We start from the raw sequence: 27156 nt of genomic DNA, 5'->3' as shown, positions 1-27156 counted from the left end.
GCGGGGTGCACCATGCATGATTGAGCATATCCTGTCCGCTCTCGTGGCTTGTTGTTGTCTTCTTTTTATTTTTTGCTGTAGCGATCTCGGACGCCGGCCGGGTGTGCGTGCTGGAGGCGGCTCCTCTACCGTGCCCCTGAGCACGGCACGTCTGCCGTGCCTTCTTCGACGCTCGCGGATGCATTGATATGAAATTTAGTAACAACTAATCAGCTCAGCCAACTGTTAGATGTACACACGCCTGAACTAATTAACTATGCTCTCGTCTTGAAAAAAATTATGCTCAGCCAACAGTTAACTACAATCTGTTTGTAAATATAAGATAGAGATTTCAATGCAGACTACATACAAATGTATATAAACATATTTTAAAGTATAGATTCACTCATTTTGCTTCGTATATAGTCTATTGGAATATTTAAAAAGACTTATAGTATTTAGGAACTGAGGGAGTATAATTAATACATGACCAATACTATAAAATGAAAATGATCTAGGCATGCACTGGGCCCTTAGCGAGGATCGCCACGCTGGATCCCTCCGTGGTCAAGAACCGTTCTAAATCCCTTTTCGGCCTCCATCATCTTCACCAACGCCCTCATCGAGCAAGGGATTCCTACATCATGTGATGTTTAACTGTAGTTAAGTACGACCAATGAACATGCAATTTTTGTAGGGTTGCAAGCGGACGGCGTCCGCATGTCTACGACCGTCCACGAAGCAAAAATGCACTAATCTTTGTTTCTTTAATAACCGCGTCAGATTAGTTTTGTTATGTTCTTGGACCGTCGCGGACTTGCGGACATCGTCTGCTTACATCTCTACCATGGATGGACGTACCACTGTAGTTGGGCACGGTAGAGATGCAAGCAGACGGTGTCTGCATGTCCGCGATGGTCCATGAACAGAAAGTAAACAAACTCGTTCAATCCAGCCTGACCTGACATTGACCGATGATGATACAGCGTCTTCCCTACCGTCCATTCCCACAGTTAAACTTGATTATCCTTTGCGCATTCGTTTTATACCACCTGAGCTACAAAGCGTCCGTCCTTTTCTCTACTGATTTGCCTGTATACTAGGGTAGGCACAGCACAAGGGATGGATTTCGTTCATTCATCCGGACCATCATCAGAAAAGAAAAGCAAGGACCATACCATTTATAGTCCACCAGTCAAGTTTTGACACGACCCTGCTTCACTCCGGCCGTCCAAAGCATCGAACCAACAAGTCAAGATGAAACAGAGACACTAATCTGCCGCGTGGGCTTCCCCTATTTGACCACGTGCCGCTTTTTCGGTAGCAACAGTCTGTGATCACCGATCATCAAATTCTCAGGCGCCCACCGACTGAACCGTCAAGAGATGAATAAACTTAAGAAGATGATCATCGGAATGTAGAGTGGACACCATATATACACATACAGGCGACATTGCCCGGTTTTGTGGAAACTCCAGTATCCAAGTGGAAATAAATGTGGGTGACAAGGGCTTCTTCATCTATGCACAGAGCCTAGCTAATCAGAGAAGAAACATACGGCGCCTATCAACAAAATGAAATGAATCTGCAGGCCTACTTCTTGTTTGGTGCACTTGTGCCTGTGAATTTGCGATGCTCTTCCCCAATTTCAACAACATAAGTATGAAGGAAACCCTCTCCCATACCTCTAGGGGGTAACCGGCAACCAGTGCAGCGCACAAGCTTTGAAAAATTGGTGCAATCGCCTCATCATTCAACAAAGCTTCCAGCGGGGAACCTGTCGGAAGATGGGCAAGGCTAAATTAACATCATGTTAGACACAGAAGGGATGAGGTGTAATGGAGGGTCATACCATGGTGTCTTACAGCATTTGAAGCATGGCTCTCCCTGTTTTAAGCAGCAAGGCATTGCCAATGACGTCCGGAGAAACCAGAATCCTATTCTTCCAATTTAGTCCGTCCGGTAAGTACACCCTCGTCCCAAACTTCAAGCCACCTGTAGTCACGATCCATATTAAAATCAAAAGTTTGTCAGATTAAAATAACGTATAGTTATTCTTCTTTCATATTTTGCAGATCTACCCATTCCAGAGCACATTTAAACGAGAAATAGACGAGAACCACCTTGATCCGTTCCCATCTATCAACAGGCACTCTCCATGACGCCATCCATTTTGAAAATGGCCAAAGAGTATACTCCCATCCTTGGCATAGAATCTTCCCTCGCCATTAGCCTTCCCCTTCCAGAAATTCGCAAACCAACGATCACCACTGTGAAAATAGTACCAACCCTAAAGAGAAGAAGGAAATCTCAGAACTTCACATACAAACTTGAAAGGGAGTTGCAATATTCAAACCAACAAGCAAATACATGGTCAATATTTAATACTCCCTCCGTAAAGAAATATGAGAGCGTTTAGATCACTAAAGTAATGATCTAAACGCTCTCATATTTCTTTACGGAGGGAGTACTATACAAGATGTTACTATTAGATTTTACCAAGTATACAACTGAGCACATGTTCAGTCACAGTAAGCAATCAAAATCAAGACTCGGAGTCTTCTGATGAAGTCTTGAAACAGGATTTTGGTGCATAAGAAAATAAGGGGAAAACATGCACATATAAGTATGCAAATGAAATTGAAAAGCGAGTATAAATTGTTAGGTAGCAAATCTATCTAAAATGTTCCAACTGTCGCAGGTCACATGGCAATATTTGATTAAACTACCAAAGTATGCCGACATTAAGTGCTTATTTCTCATCAAGTAATCATGAGACTAATCAAATAGAGCATGGAAGAATAAGCATAATCTAACATGGAGAGTGCCTGATTTGATAACCAAATCGAAATTTCTGATATCACCATGTTTCCGATAATTTAACTAGAACATTTCAGAAGTATCATGCACAGATGGCAACTGAGTGCACCCTACCTTTCCATGAATAAGATCGTCCCTCCAAGTTCCATGAAACACATCACCATTGCTGTAATAAAGCGTTCCCAAACCGGATCTCTTGCCATACTTCCAGAGCCCATCATAGATGCTACCATCACTGTAGGTTAAGCGTCCCTGTAGAGAAGTTAAGAAAACAGGATTGGTAATACTTCCGGCCAGCCAACTAGGAGAGATCAAGTGCTTTAATGAGCTTCACCTTTCCTTCAGGGACACCTTCTTGGCATCTCCCTCTGTAAGTCCCTTCTCCAAACTGTATTTCAACTATTGGGCTCCATGTTTTCTCGGGTTCTCTTTCTGCGTGCTACAAGATATATAAGAGATTACAGTTGTCATACAGCAACCCAGGCATGCGAATAAATTTATAGCAAGAGTCTAAAGATGTTAACTTGTTAAGGCTATTGAACATTATCTACCAAAGGCTTAGACCATGCACAGTTCTAGCAATGATAAGCAGCTGTGTCTCAGATATGACTGATAATGAAAAGCTTCCCTGGAGATGGACAACAGTTCCAAAGACAAGTTAAAACGGAGCTTAGCGTACTTGCTTGGGTTTCAAACAAATATTTCATCACAGAAACATTGCTGAGAAAGAAGAACATTAGTTTGTTCAGTATTTTGTGAACCAAATAATAACCAAGTTGTGCTTGCGGCATAAACACCGCTGCCCACCACACACCACAGTGCGCACACATGACTAAATGGAAAACCTATTTCAGTATCACAAAGAGAGAGAAACTGATGAGTCGCCACACCATAGGAACAATGGCAAAAATGCAAGGGAACAACTGCAACACATTAGGAGTAGCTCAAGAGGAAACCAGGAGGATGGTTTTGATGCACATTTATCCAATTTGGGTAGGCAAAACCAGGCGTCTGATTTGGCAAAAATACGAAGGAACAACTGCAATACATGATGATGATGAATAGCTGGAGAGGGAATTAGGAGGGTGGTTTTGAGTGCACCCAGTTTGGGCAGGCGAAACCAGACATCCGATTTGATGAACCTACATGCAATAAAAAGATCGTACTAAAAAATGATGGTGGTTCTCATCCTCAAATGTGATGAACAAAACTTAACTTGATTAGGATACACAAGCTATTTGCAGATGAAGAAAATCTTAAGAACAAAACTATACCAGGAGAAATCCAAGATAAGTCTAAATATAAAGAGACAGTGAGGGAGGGACTAACGAGCATCGATGCAGCTCGGCTGGCAGCAGAGCCACGTTTTCGAGATTTATCCATTCTGCCCTTTAGAAATGCCGCTGCAGAACTACATATCTCCATCACTTTCTCCAAACCAACACCAGAAAGTGAGGTTCCAGAGACAGCATGCCCAGTAGATAGAGGTGTGCTATTGGTAGCATTACGGGTTTCAGGCTGTGTATTTGGAGAATGATCATACTGAACCTCAAGAGATTTTACACCAACAGGCAGAGTGATATAATCGAGCTCATTCCTTTTATTGCTTCTACCTGTTGTGGTCCTCTCTTTAGCCCACAATTGTGCAATACCAAAGGCAGGGGCATTACTCCAGAAATTACGCTCCTGTTGTGAACTTGGATCCTCTTGTCAATGAAGAATAAAGTTAGGATGCTCCACCAAAAAAGGCAAAGAAGCAAATAGCAAACCTAGTGCAATCAATTTTACCTCTGCCAACATCTATACTAGTTTCTCCATCAGACTCTAAATTAGCTCCTTTAAACTCTGGATGTATTCTCCCATTATTGTTATCAGATTCCCTAAGAAAGATTGTAATGAACATCAAGTAACTGAAAGTTAAACTAAAGAAGGGATAATATTCACTGGGAAATAAAAAGATGGGTATGTATATTACCTCTCAGATTTGATATATTCTATTTTGTCAGAACGTAAATTAGAAACAGTAGCATCATTAGAAACACTGAAATGTTCTGGCAATCCTTGATCCGCTAAGCTCAATCCAATGTCAGGCAATTGGCTGAATGAGTGATTTAACCGAGCTTGTCTAAGCTCCTGAGTATCTCCTCCCATAAGAGATGATATAAAAGGAAAATGCAAAGCCATGCTCAGAAGAAACCCCTCCTTTACTGAGGCAACATTTTCATCACGGGTATTTCTGGAAACGAACAATGAGCACATTTATCATTCGTTTATATGCTGCTACTTATCTGCATAAACATTGAATAAAGAACTGCAATCCAGACCATAATGCACAATTTTTGTACGTCTCAGTTACACCTTATGAAAAAGATACTACACGAATTGCAATGGTTGTCTGAATGCTATCCCCATTAGAAGAAACAATGAAAACTGGCACCCCTGTTTCTGAATATCCGTCCCCAAGATAATATAGCAAGAAATCCGTTTAATCGCCAAAGCTGGAAAAAACACCAGATACTATACGATGTTTGTACTTTGGGCGGTAAGCTTCTGAATACAAATAGTCTTCATTACTTAATTAAAAGTTGTACAAAAATAGCGATTCAAACCATGAAGAAGTTCTGGAACAAAACCCATGAATCAGTTTGAAGCATCTACTATATATCACCTATTTATCTAACACACAGTGACATGGGCCGGGCAATTTCATACTAGAAGTATGACATTAAAGTTAAAAGGATACTAAGTTTGATATTCCCTGCCAACAAAAAAAAATCTGATATAGAAAGTATAAGAAACTGAAGAGGCAATCATGTCTGCTAGAAAGTAATAGATGATTAATGAATATTAAATGTTCTTTTTTCACTCCAAGCTCACAGGTTCAGACTGCTATTCTGTTTTCATCGGATAGTTGAGACATGGCGTAAAAGTATAGGTTGATTGTAGTGAAATATATATAACTTGAAAGATTAACTGAATACTGTTAGACTAACAAAGCATGATTCAGTACATGCATAAGTAGCGGGACTATGTGATTGGACAAGTTAAATGAATGAGACATTAAGAGTCGGCATAAGTATGAATTTTCTCAATCAGGTAAAATTTGTCGTGCAAGAGCTTACCGAATTGTTAGAAGAGAAACTACTATGAGTTTTGGCTCTAGATCAGGTTCAGAATTTCTAGAAAATATAATGTCCTTAGTGAACCCAGTAACTCGACGAAAGATGTGTAGAATGGAGATCATATCACTCTGAGCCAATACCCGGGAAGTTGTAAGCGAGAGAAAAACAACATTGTTCAAGTCCTACATCGAAATATTGTATTACCCAGATCAGTGCCAAGAAAACAGAACATTGCTACAGAAAGAGATAAGTTATGAGCAGGAACAGTGTTCCCCTACAATAGAAATTCATCATAGTTATAAGAAGCATACAAAAATCAAATAATGCATTGCCCTAATAATTCTAATGTGGGAGAGCTCAAAGCCTCAAACAACAGGTTCCCACATGCTTGAGATGAACTGGCTAGTGCAAAGCAAGATTACAAATGTGAACAAGGACCTGACTACATGAGTTGTTTGTTCAGCATATATATTTCCATCATCATACACACCAACATGACCAGTATTATAAGAGAGAAAATAGTATTGGAGATTTCTTTTCTTTTTTCTTTATTAACTGATTAGTTATCTACTACCATATCCAGAATTTGGGAGCATTAGTGCAGGCTTGCGTGAATCGTATACTAACATGCAAAATGTCAGGGGTTGAATACTTGGTTATAGAATTTTCACGGGTGTAGACACACACAATAGACAGTTACCTTTTGCAAGTGATAGCAACATTTACTCTTGGTACGAGTGGGTGCAGATTTAACAGTTCATAGTGTAAATAGAGAATTGTGTGCACCTTTATGCCACCACGAAGAAATGGACAGTGAAGAACAGCCTGTTTAATAGCTGATTGGACATTATAACCAGCACCAAATCCAACCCTAGCTTCCCCATAGCTTTTGAGTAGCTGTTAGAATTGTACAGTGTAAGAATCAAGAAACAAACTCACATGCTGGTCATACCACTGAGTAGTAAGAGAATTCAGTAGATTACTTTGCCTACTTCCTCAGGATCAACTTCCTTAATTTGTGCATCAAGGGAGCTCCAGAACATTTGATTAAATCCCTGATATGTCAAGGGTACGAGATTAGTCAATTAGAATAGTAAAATAATATTTTAGATACAAAGAAAACAGAAAAGAACTTAAGACTCACCGACATCATGATGGATATCATACTAATAGTTGAGAGGACAGCATTATTGGCACTTTCCATAGCTTCAGCAAGAGTTTCCACTTCCGTCTCAAGCAGTGAATCAGCTTCAATAACTGGGGTGGAAAAATACATAGTAATTCGTCAAGATCGTGCACACTTTTCTTATTTATCAAAAATAAAAAAATATATTATAAAGTGCAGCCGGATAGATCCAATCCATTTTAACTACATATCATTTGTTTTGGGCTGTGATTAATGCCAGATGTTGAAGTGTAGTTGATATGATACTAAATTGCACTACAAACTGGCCCTGTTTGATAGCAAAGTATTTTCTATGTATTTTGAGAATACTACAGTTTTTAGGAATACCATGGTTTTAATTACTGTGAGCTGTTTGGCTACAACAAAAAACTCTAGTATTAATACCAAAGTTTTTCCAAAACCTTGGTATTTTCTCTGTATATAAAAAAGAACCTCCGACCTCTTTTTAAAAAACAGAGAAGATGAAAAGAACGTGTGTTATCTTCGACTCACTTCCAACCTGTCACCACAGCCTGTCGTCTTGGTCGGCAGTCATGGACAAATAAAAAGATAACAAAGGGGATGAAAATGGTTACACTGTCCTTCATTGCATCCTCCTGCCTGCTGCTTCCGATTGCCGCTGCTTCAGATTTTCCCTACTGAAGTCATATCATCCCATTGTGTTCCCTACATTACCAGATCCTCATCTAGCGCAGGTGTGTGGGGATTTGGTTTTGTTTTTGCTATGTATGCTGGACTTGCCAGGTCGAGATGGACTAATCATGTCCTTGCTGCACGTGATGGCATGGGTGGTAGTCGACAACTAACTCCTTTTTATCAGTGTAACATCGAGCTTGTGTATGGTGTGTTCATATTGGGTGTTCAGCTAGTGCATGGTCGTACTAGTTTGTGCATGGCTATTCATCAGCTTGCAACTTCCAGCTAGCTAGCAATGAGTGTGTTTGTAACTGCAGCGCATACAAGCTTTTGCCAAACAGGTCCACAGTATTCTGAATACTTCAAAATTTCGTTGTAATGTCAAAACTGTGGTATTTTGTACCTACTTGTTAAATTACTGTAGTTTTTCAATACTTCGCCATCAAACACAGCCTACAAGTTTATAACTACATAATAGAATTTCAAACTACATCAGTAAAAATACATGACTGATCCTTACTACTTTGCTACCTCTAGTACCACAAGAAAAAGTCAACATACTTATTACATAGTGCTACTATATCATCCCTTCTGCAATCCCTACAAAGTGAACCAGAAGCTCATGCTCCCTCGGCTTCTTTTTAGTTTTTGCAAATAAGGGACATATGTATGGCTCGCCTTTTCTGGGTCATGAGCATGTACATAAACTTCAATAAAAACACATAACAAGCTCAAATGTGTCAACCTACTTTTACTATCGTTCTCTCTACAAGCAAAAGGTGGGACGAGCACTATATCAAGATCCATAACAAAGCAAAGATAAAATCCAAATAGAAAGAAAAAAAGTGAAAGCCCTCTTTGAGTATTGTTTTTTTTTTCATAAAATATTTGAGTATTGTCAATTTACTTCAGCTCTAGTGCAAAAGTGTTAAAGCATGCTGTAACAGGGAGGCCGGAAAATGGATTACCAATGTGAAAATTCGAGCATGCTTGAAATTTAACAATCAAATCAGATGCCTGCAGAACCAAAAGGTACAACAGTTAATGATAACTTAAAAAGACAACATAATAATCTTGATTTCTTTAAGCAGCCTGTACGGAGCAATGCACATTTCAAAAAATGAAGATATCACTGCACAAATATGCCACCTCCAATTGCCGTCTTTGTCCCTCGAAACAAAAGGGCTTCAAAAATATTGATGCAGCCAGATTATCGGCAGATTTGGTAGCACTGAGAAGCTCCAGTGCAGCAATTTGATCAGCCTCCTGTCCGGCACTTGCAACCTACAGAATGCAATCACTTTAAGATGAAAAATCTTAATCTATCTTAGCCGACAAAATCTGAAAATCAGTAGCAAGATATAGTGTTTGGAAGTTCATGTTAACATATCATCTGCTGTGATCCAGAGGCACCTATATCAGCACCAAAAAGACCAATTTCACCTTCTTGTTCTAAAATGCTCGATCACATTTCCCACAAAAATGTCATTTCATCCCATTATTTGTTAGAAGTGCTTCTCAAAAACTAGTAAGAAACGTGTGGGGGGTATCATTGCATACAACATGGTAAATTGGCAAGTTCACTTGTTGTCCTCTATATACAATTTCTGGATCTAGCTCAGGAGTATTCTCATCTTGGGGGGTAAATTACAATCTTAAATTTACACCAAGAATTGATCCATGAACCAGGACCTCTCTCTCAGGCAAATGAAAACATGAAACATGCTCTGGACAGATACTTGGATTGTTAACAGTTGCCAGACTAAGTATCTTTTCTTGCATTGACCTTGTACTTATGTAGGTATCAAAGTAATTAAACACGACATGAATAGCAGAGATAGTACAGATTTATAGTGAAATTAGCACTATAATGAAATCAGGCAACATGGGTTGAAGCTGTGAAGGTAATTTTTTGTTTCTAAAAAGAATGATCACAGCCAGAACTAGTAACACGACAATACATTATCAAACACAAAAATAAGTCCAAGTTTCTAATATCCAAAGAGCAACTGATGCATACTTAATATTCTGACAAGAACAAGAAAACAATAAATCGCATCAAACAGAGAGATGGGAAGTGTACAAACAATAATAACCGCCGACGGGCAAGGATGAAGAGATAAGGGGCGTTCCAAGTCTCCAACTGCTGTCTCTGAAAATAAAGAACTGCCAGGTTCATGCTAAAAACTAGAAGAGAGGGAATAAAGACATGAAAAAAATGTGTACACGTTGTTGATGCAGAATAAACAATCGGGCGAGAAGAAGGCACAGAAAAGTTGACCTGTATCCCGAATTCTCGGTATGAATTGCACTTCAGAATTATCCACGTGTACTGTCCTGAAACAAAACTACATGTAAGACATAACCGTTTACAAATAAAAGCATGCGAGGGCAAGTTACGAAGTACTGAAAACGACGCACGTGCCTAGCTTTATAAAATTTGATACCATATTGGGCTGCTTGCAGTTCTTTTTATGCTTGGTGTTGAATAAGGGAGGTGCACCATTTTGTTACAAGAAACTCACATCACATGATTAATTTTCACTGCAGAATTTTTACAAGGACTTTCCAACGCATCACCGCATACACCTTTGGAAATGCCTAACGTTGTGACAGGAAGGAAATGTCCTCCTAATTAGTTGTCTAACGTTGTGACAGACAGGCATGCCACTCCATAGTTATTGTAACCAAAACACTACACTAGGTTGCTACTGTACTAGTGTGAAACCGAAGCCACACACTAAATCGTCATCGGCATTGTCTGAAGGAGAATGCAAAATGGTCCGGCGGTTCCACATTTTCAAAAAATTAACACTGGCATTGCTTCAAACAAAGATTACGCCCAAATCCCAAACCACATTGCGCTGCAGCGCGAGGGTTCCAGTGCGGTACCAGAAGCGGATCGGGGTGGAGGAGAGGGTGCGCGAGCCGAGGCAGAAGTCGATGACGGCGTCCTTCCGGCTCCCGACGCCCACCACCTCGACGGGCTCCACCGCAGCCGCGCGGACCCTGGGGAGGCGACGGCGGCGCCTCCGCGGGGACGGGGCGAGGCGGCGCGGGGAAGCGAGCGGAGGCGGGAGCGGGACTACCAGGCCGCCTCGCACTGAAGCCGCCATGGACGAAGAGGAGGCCAGCACTGGGCGGCGGTGGGCTTGGAGGCCGTACGCTGCGACGGCGTGCGTGCGGCGGCTGGTGTGAGCCGCCGGTGAGCGGTGACGCGAAGCGAAAATGGAAATCGTTGGACGTTAGTGCTCTCTGACTGTGCTTGTGATACTGGGCCGACATGTTTGTTGTTAATCCTATCTTGTTCAAAGCGGGCCTACTGTATATATGGGCCAGTCACGAATTTGGAAAAACATGTTTACGAGCCCAGATGTGAATAAGATGGGCTAGCTCTCTACTTGATGGCCCATGTGTAGATGGGCTAGTCAGGAAAAACGAACCAAATAGACTGCCAATCAAGCGAGCCACCAGGTTTGAGAATAAGGTTATCCCTCAAAAAAAAAAAAGGTTTGAGAATAAGGTGGGATCCAAGAATGTAGTGGCTGGTGAATCACTGATCAAAAAGCGGATTTTTGAGAGATTCTACATTGATCTAGTGGCCAGTGAGGTGTGTCGTTCCGAGCGGTGGAGGACAACCTGTTTGTTGTTACAGTTTTCTGCCTTGCGACTGGCACAAGCTCATGGAAGAAGGGTGGTCGCCAGAAGGGCGCGGCTAGTTGGGCTCGGCTCATTTTGCTTTCCTCCTTTTTCTGTTAGAATAGAAAGAAAGAGCACGCCGTGAAGGATTCGAACCTGCAACCTCCTTGTTGAAGGTTGGCTGCTGTAACCACCCCGCCAAACAGCATGGATGCGCTAACCTTTTAACCTATGTGTCTTCTATTTGTTCTTTTTTCCTTTCTTTTGTTTTCATTTTTTCCTTTTTTATTTTCAGTTTTTTTCTTTTTTTTCCTGGCCGATGAATTGTTTGCAAATATGTGAAGTTTTTTTTAATTGATGAACTTTTTTTCAAATCGATGATTTTTTTGTCAAAATCCATGAACTTCTTTTGAATTTCGGTGAACGTTTTTTCAAAATCAATGAATTTTTTCAAATTGATTTGATTTTCTTTGTGGTGAACTTTTTTTCAAAAGCGTTGAACTTTTTTCAAATTTCGGTGAACTTTTTTTGAATTTGATGATTTTTTTGAATTTTATGAAATTTTTTGAGAATTGTTGAACCTTTTTTTAATTCATGAACTTTTTGTAAAATTTTTGAACCTTTTCCCAAAATCCATGAACATTTTTGAATTCACGAATTTTTCAATTTTTTTTCTTTTTTCCGGTTTTTCATACTTTTTCCAGTTTTTTGTATTTTGTAATGGTCAACCGCACTCTACATGGGCCGGCCCACGAGGAGGGGCGCTTGAGGCGCCGGTTCCCCAAGTGGCACTGAAGGCGCCACATAGGAGCTCCCTATATATCTCGACAATTCCATCTGTTCGATCTCATATATGGAGGAAATCCTTATGCGTTAGCGCTCGAGGATTGATTGGCTGTCGGATGGCAATAGAAACACAAAGTTCTTCCAACAACGTGTGAGCATGTGAAGGCAGAAAAACATAATAAAAGAGTTGACTCTTGGTGATGGAACCACCACGTCGGACCTGGAGGAGCTGGAAAATCTGACAACCTTCTTCTACAAAGATTTGTTCTCGGATGAAGGCACTTCGGGGATGGAAGACGTCAATGATAAGGTTCTAGTTAAAGTCACAACTATGATGAACGATCAACTACTTGCTCCCTATTCTAATGATCAAGTGAAAACGGACATCTTCCAGATGTTCCCAACAAATCTTCAGGTCTGGACGGGTATCCCGCACATTTTTTATAATGCAACTAGAATCTCGTGGGAGAGGAGGTCAGTGATATTGTTATGAGAATATTGCGTGGGGAAGAGGGTGTTCAAGTGCTTAATGAGAAAATCTTGTTTCGTATACCAAAGGTGGCTAACCCTACTCTCCTCTTAGTTCCTTCCTATTAGCCTATGCAATGTCCTGTACAAAATTGCTTCCAAGGTGGTATCTAATCGTCTGAAGCTCATTTTGCCCAAGATTATTTCCGAATAGCAATCCGCCTTTGTTCCAGACCACCTGATCACTGATAACATTATCTTAGCATATGAATGTTTGCACTTGATGAAGAGAAACACAACTAAGTAAAACTGGTTATGTGCTCTAAAACTGGATATGATGAAAGCCTACGACTGAGTCAAGTGGAATGAAGGCTATAATGGAAAAGTTGGGGTTTGCACTAGCTTGGATCTCTCTGATAATGGGGTTGGTAAGCTCTGTTAAATTTTTGGTTTTGTTTGATGACAAACTTGAGAAGTTTAAACTTACGTATGGTATCCATCAAGGGCAACCTATTTTTTATATTTGTTTTTGTTGGCAGCGGAGGACCTTTCATGCCTCTTAAAAACAAATTCGCAGTCATCACACCTTAGTGGCATAAAAGTGGCTCAGTCAGCTCCGTTGATGAGTCTTTGCTTTTTGTGGATGATAGTCTGCTATTATTCAAGAAAATGGTGATGGAATGCTATTGTAAAGCTTTGGAACATAAAATAAATTTGGCCAAGTCTTCTACCTTTTTCAGCAAGGGCTGTCCCGAGGTACTAAGGAATGAGGTGAAGCAAATCCTTGGGGTACCAAATGAATCTCTCTCTCTCTCTCTCTCTCTCTCTCTCTCTCTCTCTCTCTCTCTGAAAAAATATTTGGGAATGTCGTCAGATGTTGGTAACCCAAAAACTGAAGCCTTTAAATACTTGGGAGATAGGGTAGGGAACATGGTCAAGGGTTGGATGGAGAAACTTCTTTCAGCTGGTGGAAAATATGTGTTGATCAAGTCAGTTGCACAACCGGTCCCAATATATTATATGTCTAGTTTCAAATTGCCTCGAGGTTTGTGTCAACACATCAACTCATCTTCTAAAAAACACATCAACTCATTAATCTGCAAATGTTGGCGGGGAAGCAAGTAAGGTGAAAGGAAAACAACCTTGGTGTATTGGGATGTCATGACTACGCCAAAATTATTGGGAAGCTTGGAGACATAGAAATTTTTAATCTTGGTTTATTAGCTCTCCAGGATTGGTACATCCTACAAAATCTAGGTTCTCTTAGCGCTTTTATCGTCACAGCAAGGTACTGTCCAGATTCCGAGTTCTTGCAAGCCCAACTAGGCAATTCACCTTCTCAGATTTGGAGAGTAATAGTTGAAGGAAGAGATGTGCTTTCCCAAGGCTTGATTCGTAGAATTGGCAATGGCCAAACGACAGATATATGGAGGGACGACTGGATACCTATTGATTACAGTATGATGCCAAGCACTTGTCTCGGCCAAGACCCACCACGTCGAGTAAGTGACCTCATCTTACCAAATGTGATGAACTGGAACACGGAACTAATCTAGAACACCTTCATACAAGTTGATGCCTAGGCGATTCTAGCTATCTCACTTTGTACCAGGTAGGTTCAAGATTTTTTGGTATGGAATTATGACTGCGGAGGTATCTTTCCGGTGAAGTCTACTTATAGAATGATAGTCTCGACCAAGCACTGATGTGAGGCGTGGCTTGATAGTCGGGCGGACTCATCAAACTCCAAGCAAGTGAAACAGACGTGGTGCAAGTTGTCGAAAGTGCAAATTTTGTCAAAAAAATTAGAATCTTCCTACGGAGTCTTGCACAAGAGTCCATCCCACGTGCAGACCCGTTTTATCATCGCAACATGGCAATCACTAGCAACTGCGCCCTTTGTTGGGCAGATGATTCTTGGAAGCATTCCCTTATGGATTGCACCATGTCACAATGCGTCTAGGCTTTAGCTGACCAGGACCTAGTGGAAAAGATGAACCAAATGAGGGAACCTGATGCCAATCATTTGATATTTTTCTACTGGATTCATTGCCACATCCAGACTTTGTCCGAGTGCACGTGACACTATGGGCTATATGTCATGCTTGGAGGAAGGCAATATATCACTGTTAGGAAACAAGGCATCAGTCCTGGTTCCAAAGGGCCTTTAGTCCCGGTTCTGCAACCGGGACTAAACAATCGGGACTAAAGGGCTCCACGTGGCCGCTGTGGGGCGCCCAGGCAGGAGGACCTTTAGTCCTGGTTTGTAACACCGACCGGGACTAAAAAAGGCAGCCACAAGTCAGCAGCTGCAGGCGCTGGGATTTTTGTTTTTTTAAGGAGGGGTTTAGGGGTTTTCATATTGTGTTTCCCCTTTTTATTTTTGTGTTTACCCTTCAATTCTTTTACATTTAGGGTTTCATTTTTATTTTATATTTTCCATTCAACTCGACGCTAGCTACTACAAATAGCAACGAAGGAACCATTACACAACATCGTCATGAACATATATAGAGAGAAGTGACCTCTCTTTCTCTGTGCTTGGCCGAACAACAAGTTTTCGTATATCTATCCGGCGCTACTACATATAGTACACGAGCATGCATATATACAATATAACATCTCTTAAGATCCCTAACATCTACCAAAATCGCATTGCAATTCCCAATGGTATTCTTCATCTGTAGGTATGACGTGCTCAACAAAGAATCTCGCCAATTCCTCTTGAATTGCTCTGATGCGATCATTTGGTAGGAGTTTGTCCCGCTTCTCTTAGATCTAATTTAAAGAAGGGGTCAATACATATATATGAATGAAACTCAACACAATTGATGGTAATAAAATAAAATAGTGAAGATTTTTTTACGTACTTCAAATTGACGTGAAGATCTGCCCCGCTCAAAGGTTGAGTGGCAAATGAACTCGCAAACGTGGTATCCACATAAATTATTCCCGGGTGCCTGCCACAAGCACTTTACGAGAATAGAGTTCAATCAAAATGATAATCAAGCATGATAATGGTATTCAAACTAGAATCAATGAGAGATGTGCGGAACTAGCTAATACGACTTACTTTGGGGTGTGAAAACCGCAGCTCCTTTTTCCATTCACCCGGTACCTTGCTGGTGAACTTTTTCCAAACCTTGCCCAACAAAGAAAATGATTACTTGATATCAGGAAATGAACAAAAGTTGCCAATATGGTGCGATAATGATTGAACTTACTTCTAAAGCATTTCACTGATGTCCGCTCACTCCTTAGGCTCTTTACGTCTCGAGTCCAACACAATTACTAGCCCTGCGTCAAGCTGAATGGCTAGTAGAATAAAGTGGAAGTTGCGCACACACAACTCATCAATTACACTTAACCTCGAATAAGCGAAACATAATATGCACAAGAGAGTAACACTCACTTGAAGTTGTAAGAAAAGAGTATTTCCCTTCTATTTTGTTGTTTAAGTAATGCCTTTAGCAAGTTTTTCTCAGTTCCGTTGGGGTTCTTTTGTACCGTTTATTCATTTACGGTATTCGGGTTAATGAGCCCAATGTCATAGATTTGTCCTCTTTTGCATTCGAGGATCTTCAAGATAATTATACATGCAATGAACAAGCTGAGCTAGAGACTTAATTACAGAAATAATAATTACAGACAATAGCAACTCATGAGAGTTTTGTCGAGGGTATCTTGATTGTATAACTGGAATAATTCTTCAAATTCAACGTACAACACGTCGACTCCAATGAAGTCGTGCTCATCTTTAATCCCCAGCAAGATATTGTCGGTCCCATCCTTGCAGGTTTTCAAGTACCAGTCATGTAATCTTTGCATCATCATTGATAGATGCGGGAGCTGCTCAGGTTTGACGAGTGGCTTCCCGTGCTCGTATCTAAAGGCTACTACCTCAACCATTTCGAACTATAGATCAATATCCTCATCACCCAAGTAATCACCAAGAGTGAGACCAAGACCACCGGCCGCTACCACCGGATCATTAACGATATCGGTAAACACCTTGAGCGGGGGCATGATTGCTTTTCCTGTTTGCCGAGCTGGAGAATTGTTTTCCCACTTTTTGCAGCATTGCTAGTACTTCCCGACCGGTTCTCATATGTCTTTACAATACAACAATCATAGTGTGATAGTGGCGGAGGCGGTGGTGGTCGCCTAAGGGCATCCAGTATGCGCTTTGCTTTTACCAGATCTATTTTCTCCTTTGGAGGTGGACGTTTTGGTGCAAGCTGGCGTTTCACATCGGTAGCCACGATGTCATTGTTTTCCTCCTCAGTCATCTCATATGGTAACTTGGTAGGAGCCTTCTTGACGCTTGTACCTGCTCTGGATTTCTTTGTTATTGTACTAATAGCCGCCGGAGCGGCGGCGGCTCTCTTTCGCCGTTGCTGAGGTGGCGGAGTCAGCTGACATGGCGAAGGAGGCGGAGTCCACTGACACGGCAGAGATAGCTGAGGCGGAGGAGGATTCTGCTGAGGGCCTCCTTTACTGGAGTCCGCTGACGCGGCGGAGGCAGCTGATGCAACGGAGATAGAGCTGGAATGTGAGGAGTTTGCTGAGGGGCCTCCTCCAGCTGAGTCTGCTGAGGCCGCGTCCAGTTTGGAAGCGCAATGTTTTCCTTTCTCCATAGAATGGTCATCCTTACGACATCTACCAGATGAGTCTCCCCTTCACCTATAGGGTAGTCATGGTCCAGCCCCTCGAATACGTTGGTAACTTCATCCACCCCAACAACAGCATAGCCATCTGGAATCGGATTGCAATGGAAAGTTCCATCTGGTGCAGGAGGTAAGACATAGCCGACCGTCACCTTCAAGGTTCGGTTCAAGCATTTCGCCATTAGCTCACAATGTTCCCTCTCCGTGATATCATCCACGGGGTAGCGAGGAGCTATGATATCAGGACGAACGAGCTCCGTGGAAGCCACGCTGCTTTTCCCCTGAGATGGTGGGATAGCTTCTTCATGGACAACATGAATGAAGGATCTTCGTGCTGCTGAGATGGTGGGCCGGTAGCTCGCTGATTGGTAAGTGCCTCTAGTTTCTTCTCATGCAACGCTAATCTTTCTTCCATCTTCTGCATCTGGTCTGCTTCCTCTTTCTTCTTTCTCCCTCGGCTTCTATAACCAGTGCTTTCAGGAAACCCATGCTTGAGCCTGATGTGCCTCATGTTCGTCTAGGGTGTTCAAGATTCTCGAGGGTGTGTGATAGCTCGTCCTTCTCTCTGTCAGGATGGAACCTCCCTTCCTACACTTCCTTGATTGTTTCCTGAATCTTTATGATGGGTGTTTCAAGTTGAGCTTTCGTGAAAACACACTTCCCTGTTTCTGGGTCCAAAGTTCCCCCATGCCCGAAGAGCCAAGTACTTGCCCGTTCGGGCCAGTTCAATGTCGCTGGTTGGACCCCTTTAGCAAACAGGTCGTTCTCAGTTTTGTCCCACGTAGGCCGGGCAAAGTTGTAGCCACCTGACCCCATAACATGGTGATACTTCTTCTTTGCAGCATTTTGCTTATTTATCTGTTACCTAGTCTTAGCTTTCTCCGATTTCTTGTACGCTACAAATGCGGGCTAGTGATCTTTTATCTTTGCATATTGACCGCTGAATTCTGGAGTCTTGTCTTTCTCAACAAACTCGTTCAATCTTTTCTTCCAGTTCTTGAATTGTTCTTCCATCTTCTTAAGAGCCCACGCCTTGACTTGTCACTGTATAACTGGGTTATTTGGATCCTCCTCTGGCGGTACGCTGAATTTTGTCATGAGCGAGTTCCAAAACTCATCTTTCTTTCTATCGTTGACATAAGATACTTCAACGTGCTTCTTCTTATTCCATTCTTGGATGCTGATCGAGGTGCTGTCTGATGTCTACTACGCAACTTTATTCTTGTAGACATGTGTTGGGCCTCCAAGCACAGAATTTTGTAGGATAGTAGCAATTTTCCCTCAAGTGGATGACCTAAGGTTTATCAATCCGTGAGAGGTGTAGGATGAAGATGGTCTCTCTCAAATGACCCTACAACCAAATACAAGAAATCTCTTGTGTCCCCAACACACCCAATACGATGGCAAATTGTATACGTGCACTAGTTCGGCAAAGAGATGGTGATAAAAGTGTAATATGGATGGTAGAAATATATTTTTATAATCTGAATAAATAAAAATAGCAAGGTAGCAAATAGTAAACGGGCACAAAAACGGTGTTGCAATGCTTAAAAATGAGGCCTAGGGTCCGTACTTTCGCTAGTGCAACCTATCAACAATGCTAACATACTTGAATCATATGATTATCCCTCAAAGTGCAATAAAGAATCACTCCCGAGTTCCTATTAGCGGAGAACAAAAGATAGGAATTGTTTGTAGGTCACGAAACCACCTCAAAGCTATTCTTTCTATTCGATCTATTCAAGAGTTCGTACTAGAATAATACCAAAATGAATTCATATTCATAATACTCAATCCGCACAAAGAACTATAAAGAGATCCCAAAGTTTTCGTCGAAGAAAAACGTGCATCAACCCCTATGCATAGGTTACCCCAATATCACCGCGGGAATCCGTGAGTTGAATGCCATAACACATATCAAGTGAATCAATAAGATACATCATTGTCACCTCAAGTATTCATATTGCCAGACATATATCATGTGTTCTCATCTCTGAATATTCAATCCGACAAGACAAAACTTTGAAGGGTAAAGATTCAATTCATCATAACAAGAGTATAGAGGGGAGAAACATCATATGATCCGATTATATTAACAAAGTCCATGATATAGATCACGAGAGAGAGAGAGAGAGATCAAACACATAGCTACTGGTACAAACCCTCAGCCCCGAGGGTGGACTACTCCCTCCTCATTGTGATGGCCGCCGGGATGATGAAGATGGCCACCGGAGATGATTCTCCCCTCCAGCAGGGTGCCGAAATAAGGTCTAGATTGGTTTTCACGGATATAGAGACCTTGCGGTGGTGGAACTTCTGATCTAGGTTAACCCCGAAGGGTTTTGGAATATTTGGGATTTTATAGGGCGAAGAAGGGATGTGGGAGCACTACAAAAAAATACACTTCTGTGATGATATGTGTTTGCCACAGTAGGTCGCGTTTTTTGTCATGCATGTACATCCATGACGATTTTATGACAGAATCAAGATAGTCATACATGTGCTGTCGTAGAAGTGTTCCATGACATTACCAAAATTATCATCACGGAAGTGTCCACTTCCATGACGATAAATCGCGCGTCACAGAAGTGCTTTCGTCAAGGGTGACCGACACGTGGCATCCACCGTAACGGAACGCTGCTAAGCTATCGGGTCGGGTTTTGGATCTAATAACCCGTTAACAGCCCCGACCAATGGGGATTTTCCACGTGTAAAATCATCATTGGCTGGAGGAAACACGTGTCGGCTCATCGTTGGGACAGATGTCATCCACTCATTGGATAGAAGGCGCCTATGATACGTTGACACGTGGCACGGCCCAACAGAGGCCCATTCCTGTGAAAAGGCCGGCCCGTTTGACTTGGTCAAAAGGTGGCGGGCCGGCCCATGGAAAGCTTGTTAACGACCTGTTTGCATATAGCCCATTTACAACCTACTAACCCAAGGCCCGTTACGCCCTATCCAAATTAGGCCCAATAGCATCATCTGGGCCATCCAATATGATTCCAGTCCGTTTTCACTTCTGGCCCATGTATGGCCCATGATGTCTTTCGGCCCATATGAGGCCCTTTGTAACTCTTGGCCCATTAACGGCCCATCGTGAAACTGGCTTGTAATGAACAGTGTATCACTTTACACCCATTAACGACCCATGCTGAAACTGGCCCGTAATGAACAGTGTATCACTTTATACCCATTAACGGCCCGTTATTCTGTTGGGCCGTTTCCAGCCCATGTTATCTTTTGGCCTTCTCAGAGCCCATTTATTCTTGGGCTCATTTCCAGCATTCGCTTACTTATGGCCCGTTACTGTCATTTTCTGCTTGTGGGCCAAATTCAGCCCGTGGTTACAGTCGGCCCGTTTGTGGTCCGTTAATACGTTGGGCTGTTTTCATAGCGTCATCAAATACGACCTATTAACGATGGCCCGTTATGGTCGGCCCATGAACAGGCGATTCCAACTCTAGCCCGTTTACGGCCATAATGTGGTCTGTTTGGCCCATGTTTGGCCAATCGATCATACGGCTCGTATAAGGCCCATTGATGATACGGCCCGTAGAAGGCCCATTGTTTCTACGGCCCGTAGAAGGCCCACTGTTTCTACATCCCGTAGGAGGCCCAATGTCACTACAGTAAATATTAGCCATGGTTATTATGGCCTAGTTTTAAAAAATAGGTTATTGCAGCCACTAGCAAACCGCGGAAAAAGAACTGCAATGACTACAAGCAAACAAATAAACAAGACAAAAAGGAAATAAATAAGCAAGCAACTAACGCTAGGCTATCATGGCTATTACACATATTACATCCACTGGGCATCGAAGTTCGCCACCAGTGCAAATATAGGGAACAAAGCAGCATATCATATACACTGGTTGTCAAAGTTGGCGACCAGCGTAAATAAACGCCGCAGCAAAACAAATCTAGAACTGAAACCACTTCAGAAGATCTCAAGAAACAATATCCTGGGTACCCATAATGCTGGCAAGACGCTTAGCAAGCTTATTAACTTTCTCTTGTTTGGTGCTTAAATCCTCCAGCGCTTGTTGTTGCACCAGGAAATATGCATCTGAATTCTGCAGGGACTTCCTCAGTCCTTCAGCTTCCTGTCGCAGCACATCTGATCGATGTCTTTCAACTTGAAGTTGAGACTCAAGAAGACGAACTGATTCAGGCAGCGAGTTCGAAGAGCTTGTGCCAGCAGTAGTGGCTAGTAACTTGAACACTACATCAAGACATGACTTTTGGGTTCTCTCACTGTCATCAAGATAGTTTTTACCAGCTTTCTTGGAGACCAACAGGGATGTCTCACTATCTTGAACCTTATATGCATTACTTCCTTTACCATTGCATAACGCGGTACTGTTCTCCAATATTTTGTCCGCATTCTAAAAGAGAAACAAGCAGACACATTACAAGTTTACCATGTTGTATATGAAACTCATTTTGGTAAATGAGTTCAGTAGTAAAGTGGACAGGATAACAACATGAAACAAACATATATCTATGTACCATGGTCACTTTATGGTCTATACCATTCTAGTTTTTGTTGCCAAATCAAGATAGAGACACAATTCAAATAATATTTGTTCAAGACAAAGCAGAATAGACAGAATATAAGTGTGGGAAACTATAGAGCAATAACAACACTTTTAATGTGCATGACATGAGAACATAACTGTTTATTCAATTGAAACTGAAATCAACATAGAGCAGGTTACAACAGCAAACCAGTTAAAGAAACAGGTTTGAAACATACCTGTTGCACCATTGGAGTTTCAATTCCATCCTTCAAATTTGAAAATAGTTGGTATGAGTAAATACAGTAATGCAAGAGCAAAGGAGTATGAACCATAGCTACATAACCTGACCTGAGAACAAATCTTCTTCTCCTTTAAGCGTTGAGTTGGGATTCGGAGTGGTGGTCCTCGTGCTTTGGGCACTGCAGTTCCCTTACTAACTGCTCGTGTTTGGGTGCTCTGTGGTGGAGACGGTGCTGTGTCAACTGGAACTGGGTTATTATCTGCCGGGGTTGGGGTTAGAAGGGGTGTAGCTGGTTCTCTGTCCAACTGGGTAGGGGTACAATCTGCGAGAGTTTGGGTTATGTGTGGTGGATCTGGTCCTTGGGCAAGTACAACCATGGTTCTATCTGCATCAACCGGTAGCACTATCTTTTCTGAAGACCATGTTGTTACTCTCTTAGATACTGCCATCACCCTCTCCAATTCAAATGGCTGATAAACAAGAAAAGTAATTGAAAGTATAGGCATTGTATATAGACAGGTGCAATGGATAGTGGGGAATAAAAGAGGACATGAAATAATTCATATTTATGTTGTCTAACCAAACAGGATAGCATGGCACAATTTCACATATATGATGGCTAACTAACCAGGATAGCATGACACAATTTCACATTATGATGGCTAACTAAAAAAGATGGAAAGACATAGTTCAAAGAGAAAAATTCACTGCATGTCCTCATACTTGTCGCGTTGGCCGCATTTCTCCTCGTACTTGCAAATACCCAAAATACAGTCCTACAACTTGTCTCAGGTGGTCATCTACGGTCCAAAATACCATTTCCTCTACGTATGTGCTGACTTGGCTGTTGACTGGCTAGTCCATGCGGGCTTTGACCGCCAGCTCACCTGAGCGGGAGAATACAAGGGGGTTTATTGCAAAAACAATGAATTTTCGTTTGTCCCCCGCCTGGCCGGACCGCGCCTTACCCACCCACCTGGTCGGATCGCGATCGCACCCACCTGGTCGGACCGCACACACCGCACCGCACCGCACCTCTCCCTCTCCTCTCCCGTCTCGAACCCTAATCACCGTCGCCTGCTCCACCACCGCCCCCTGCTCCGCCGCCGTCGCCGCAGGCACCACCGCCTGGATCTGCTGCTACCTCTCACCGACGGCATGTCATCTGTGAGATCCTCCCGCTCCGGTGTGCGCTCTGGTCTGTGTGGCCGCTCTGTTGAGGTGCCGCTGGTCGGATGCCCCGATTGTGGCGAACCCATCAAGTGCTACCGCTCTAGCACTGATGAGCATGATGGTTGGGTTTTCTACAAGTGCACCCATGACAATGTAAGCTTCAGTCTTGCTCTGTTCGATTCATGCACCTGCCATATTCAGTAGCCATGCTCTGCTCAGTAGGCATGATGGCTGCGTTAACTAGTTGTGATGTGCTTAGAAGTTAATTGGAGAGATCTCTTAACTGAATGTTCAGTAGTCATCATGTGATTAGAAGTCTTGAATGTGCTCAGTAGCCATGGTTAACTGAAATTTAGTCCTTAACTTAACATTTTTTCATGTTAACTGCACTTTGTCAGTCATTTTCACACATTGCATTGCTTTGGTTGTAGGTCACCTGTGATTTCTGGCGCTGGGAGATGGAATATGTGCAGCATCTGGTTGAAACTAGAGTTCTTGTTGGCAATGTTGCTGTAGATGCAATTGGTGCAGTTGAGGACAGGAGGGAAGATCTTGAGAGGAAGAGGACTGAGTGGATGGGAGGAAGAAACTTAGCTGGAAGGGCCTTGGCTGGAAGAGGCATTGCAGGCAGGGTGAATTTTGACAGCCCTAGTGAGAAAAACCTTGCTACCAAGCAGCAAGTTGCTATGCTTCTTAGATTAGGTAGAGAGATCCTTCTAGTGCTAAAGCTTCTTATGGCTAGTGTTGTGGTTCTTTGTGTATTGTCTTTCATCTTCATTATGAAGAAGTGAGATGTTGATAAATTAGTATCTATGGCTGTCTGAGCTGGATATGTATCAATGGCTATAATGGATATGATGTTATTTTGGCTGTATGGTTGTAATGGATATGTATCTATGAAGTAATATCGATGTTTCAGTGTCAATGGTGAATCTTCCAATTTGTTGTTAATATTTAGTTAACTTTGTCTTTTCTGAGCTCTCTAAGCCAAATATTCAGTTAACTGCACTTGGTCAGTGTCAATGTTGACTGCACTTGGTCTTTTCTGAGCCAAATATTCAGTTAAATGAGCTTGATTGATATGGCCAAATTGTAAATCAACTTAACTGAACCAAAGATTCAGTTAAATGAGCTTGATTGATATGCCCAAAATGTATTTGAACTTAACTGAACAAGGATTAAGTTAAATGAGCTTGTTTGATATGGCCAAAATATAACTGAACTTAACTGAACAAATATTCAGTTAACTGATTTGTCCACAACAATGCACACTGGCACCCTACAACTTGCATTGTATGTTTGCCTTTGGTCCACAACCACCAGATCCACCTGTGCTTCCTCCCCCAGCCACAAGTATATCTTCCTCCCCCAGCCACTCCTTCCCATTCTTCTCTTCTTCTCCAGCGCCACAAAGTTCTTCTCTTCTTCTCCAGCACCACAAAGATCCAAGGTGTCATGGGATGATCTCCCTAGCTCTTTTGGAGACAACTCTGTTACCAGCAAGGTTGGTCATCTCCTCATCTCCTACTAGGGTTACCAACAGCTAGGGTTTTCTCTTGTTTCTTCAGTCTGAATCCAAATCTGGATTTGTTTTAGGCTCCTGCCACAATTTTCTGTAAGGAATGGAGAGGCCTGGCCATAGATTTGCCTAGTTTTACATGTCAGCATGGAACTTTGTGTGAGAAGGTTGTGGCATTTGGATAATACTGGCAGGAGGTTCCTAACCTGTGCCCAGAAGGTTAGTACAAACTCATTCACACTGTCAAAAGTTTAAAAGGCTCAAATTTTAGTTATTTTTGAGTAGTCAATTTGTATGCCATTTAAAGTGCTATGTTTAGTTAACTGAAATTTGTTGAGTAGTTAACTGAATTTCTTGATTAGTTAACTGAAATTATGTTTGTTTTAAATTCATAGGAAGTACCTAGCTGCAACTATGTGGAGTGGGTTGACCCTGAGTGGCCTGATGCTATGAAGATGAGCCTAGCTAGGATATGGAGCATGTATGAAGAGGAGACAAAACATAATCTCAGACAAAATGTTCTGAATGCCGAGGAAAACTTGAAGATTTTGGAAGAGAAGAAGAAGTTGGAAAAAGAGCTTAGCAATTTCAAACTTGATTTTGCTAATCTTTTGCCTGAGAAGGAGCATGCAATTAGCCAATTAGGTAGCACACAAATTGCTATGGCTAAGCTTAGGGCAGAGCTTGAGAAGAGGAAGATGAATGACAAAACAGTAACAAGCATTCATCAGGTATTTAGGTCTAAGGCAGAAAAAGAGAGAGATCAAGTGATCCAGGAGAGGGACCAAGTCATTGGAGAGAGGGATAAATTAAAGCAAGAGAAGAGAAAGCTTGAATACATGATTGGTGACTTGTTCAAACACAAAGAGGACACCAAGGAGAAGATAAGGAAGCTTAAGGGGATGCTGGATGATTTTGATTGAGCTGATGTTGTACTACATGCTGAATGATTTAACTGGTGTTGTACTGATGTAGTACTAGATGCTTAATGAATTTGATTGAACTGATGTTGTACTAGCTCAAATTCCAGTTTGATGTTATTCAAGTCAATTTGTTTATCCAGCAGCTAACCACATATGCATACCTAACAGTTCAACTGCAAGGATTTATTTAGTTGTTTATTTGGTGCTGACAAAAGACAGAAATGTTGAACTGAATGTTGACAACATTCAGCATACCTAACAACTGAATATGACAGCAACAATGACAGTAGTTCATAGTACTTGTCCACAAACATGACAGCAACATTCATCATTTCATAGCACTTGTTCACATTACCCAAACAAGACTAGCAGTAATAATTAACTTATGTGCTCACATTATACAAGTACACCTAACTAACCAAACATCTTTAATTATAACTTATATGCTGAAAATACTATACTTTCAGTATACCTAACTAACCACCTTCACTTCTTCAGGACATCTTCTTCAGGCGCTCTGACCGGCGAACCTCAGCTACACCTTCTTCAGGCATCTTCCTCTTCTTCTTGTTCATCTTCTTGTCAGCCACCTCTGCATGTGCTTCAAGTGCCAAGACCACCTCCACCTCCTGCTTGATGATGTCAGGAACATATAGAAGCACGTCGACGTTAATTGGGCGGTGCTTGTCACCCTCCCTGGCGACAGGCGCCACCATCTGGACCTCCGTCTTGGGGACGACGGGCACCGCCATCTGCACCTCCAGCTCGTCGTCAGAGAGAACGATCACCTCTGGCTCCTCCCAGCCAGTCGACCAAGACGAGTCGGCGTGCATCACCTGGTCGTTGCCTGCAAGGTCATCGACGACCCTCTGCCAGGCGGGGCTGTTCTCCATGCCGGTGAAGGCGGTGTGGTCGTCGGCGGTGACTGAGCGAGGAGAAACCTAGGCGACGCTATTGGCGAGTGGACTGTGGATACGAGTGGCGAGTGGCGAGTGGAGAGCGGCGGGTGGGTGGGTGGGCTTAAAGACAGAGTCGGAGAAACCAAAACGGCATGCAGACAACACAGCGCACGGTCGCCGTATATAATGTGCAACGAACGCTGGACCTGAGGGCCACAATGAAATAATAAGGTGTCTGTCAAGTAGCATTTGGTCAGACTACTAGTACTATCCCACTGGCAATGCACGCATCTCTTCATACCACAGGCCTGGGTTTGAGCCCCAGGCTAACCATTTTTTTTGTTTTTTTTGAATCAAAAATTCATTTTTCATCTAGTTAGTGCTGATCAGAAATACACCTATTTACATTCAGGCCAAACATTTTTAATGTCTTTTTTAAATCAAAAAATATCAGTGCTGATCAGATCAAAACACTCAGGTTGATCTGTATGAACTCAAACAATCAACTTTCATAAATGTAAGTCAAAACATTCAGATGAGATGACCACGGGGGTGTACTAACTTGCATAAATATT

General features: G+C 42.2%; 1 protein-coding gene across 6 annotated transcripts; it reads right to left on the bottom strand.

Annotated features, from left to right (window-relative positions):
* Window positions 1-418: 418 nt before the first annotated feature.
* On the bottom strand, window positions 419-11003 carry LOC123113053 (protein ACCUMULATION AND REPLICATION OF CHLOROPLASTS 3). 6 transcript variants are annotated; one of them, XM_044534166.1, is made up of 18 exons: window positions 10636-11003; window positions 10025-10080; window positions 9831-9895; window positions 8893-9027; window positions 8712-8760; window positions 7066-7178; window positions 6905-6976; window positions 6708-6818; window positions 5922-6103; window positions 4775-5035; window positions 4588-4679; window positions 4129-4505; window positions 3134-3238; window positions 2914-3051; window positions 2103-2269; window positions 1845-1974; window positions 1665-1756; window positions 419-616 (listed from the first exon to the last, which is right to left on the bottom strand). In XM_044534166.1, the coding sequence occupies exons 1-16, from the start codon at window positions 10857-10859 to the stop codon at window positions 1917-1919; spliced, it is 2205 nt and encodes a 734-aa protein (XP_044390101.1). In that variant the 5' UTR covers window positions 10860-11003; the 3' UTR covers window positions 419-616; window positions 1665-1756; window positions 1845-1916. The 6 variants fall into 6 exon arrangements, with proteins under 6 accessions (XP_044390101.1, XP_044390099.1, XP_044390098.1 ...); XM_044534164.1 differs by having other exon boundaries at window positions 420-616; window positions 1832-1974; XM_044534163.1 differs by lacking the exon at window positions 419-616 and having other exon boundaries at window positions 1351-1756; window positions 1832-1974.
* Window positions 11004-27156: the final 16153 nt, after the last annotated feature.

Source organism: Triticum aestivum, chromosome 5B, assembly GCF_018294505.1.
Source record: "Triticum aestivum cultivar Chinese Spring chromosome 5B, IWGSC CS RefSeq v2.1, whole genome shotgun sequence".
NCBI lineage: Eukaryota > Viridiplantae > Streptophyta > Magnoliopsida > Poales > Poaceae > Triticum > Triticum aestivum.
The sequence above is the reverse complement of the archived record's forward strand: the minus strand, read 5'-3'. Positions and strand labels throughout refer to the sequence as shown.

Coding starts and splice junctions, on each gene's coding strand:
- LOC123113053 (XM_044534166.1), bottom strand. CDS start 10,859: ATGGCGGCTTCAGTGCGAGGCGGCCTGGTAGTCCCGCTCCCGCCTCCG. Junction 9,896..10,024: donor ACCGAGAATTCGGGATACAG/GTCAACTTTTCT, acceptor CTTTATTTTCAG/AGACAGCAGTTGGAGACTTG. Junction 5,036..5,921: donor GTTTCTCTTCTAACAATTCG/GTAAGCTCTTGC, acceptor GTTCGTTTCCAG/AAATACCCGTGATGAAAATG.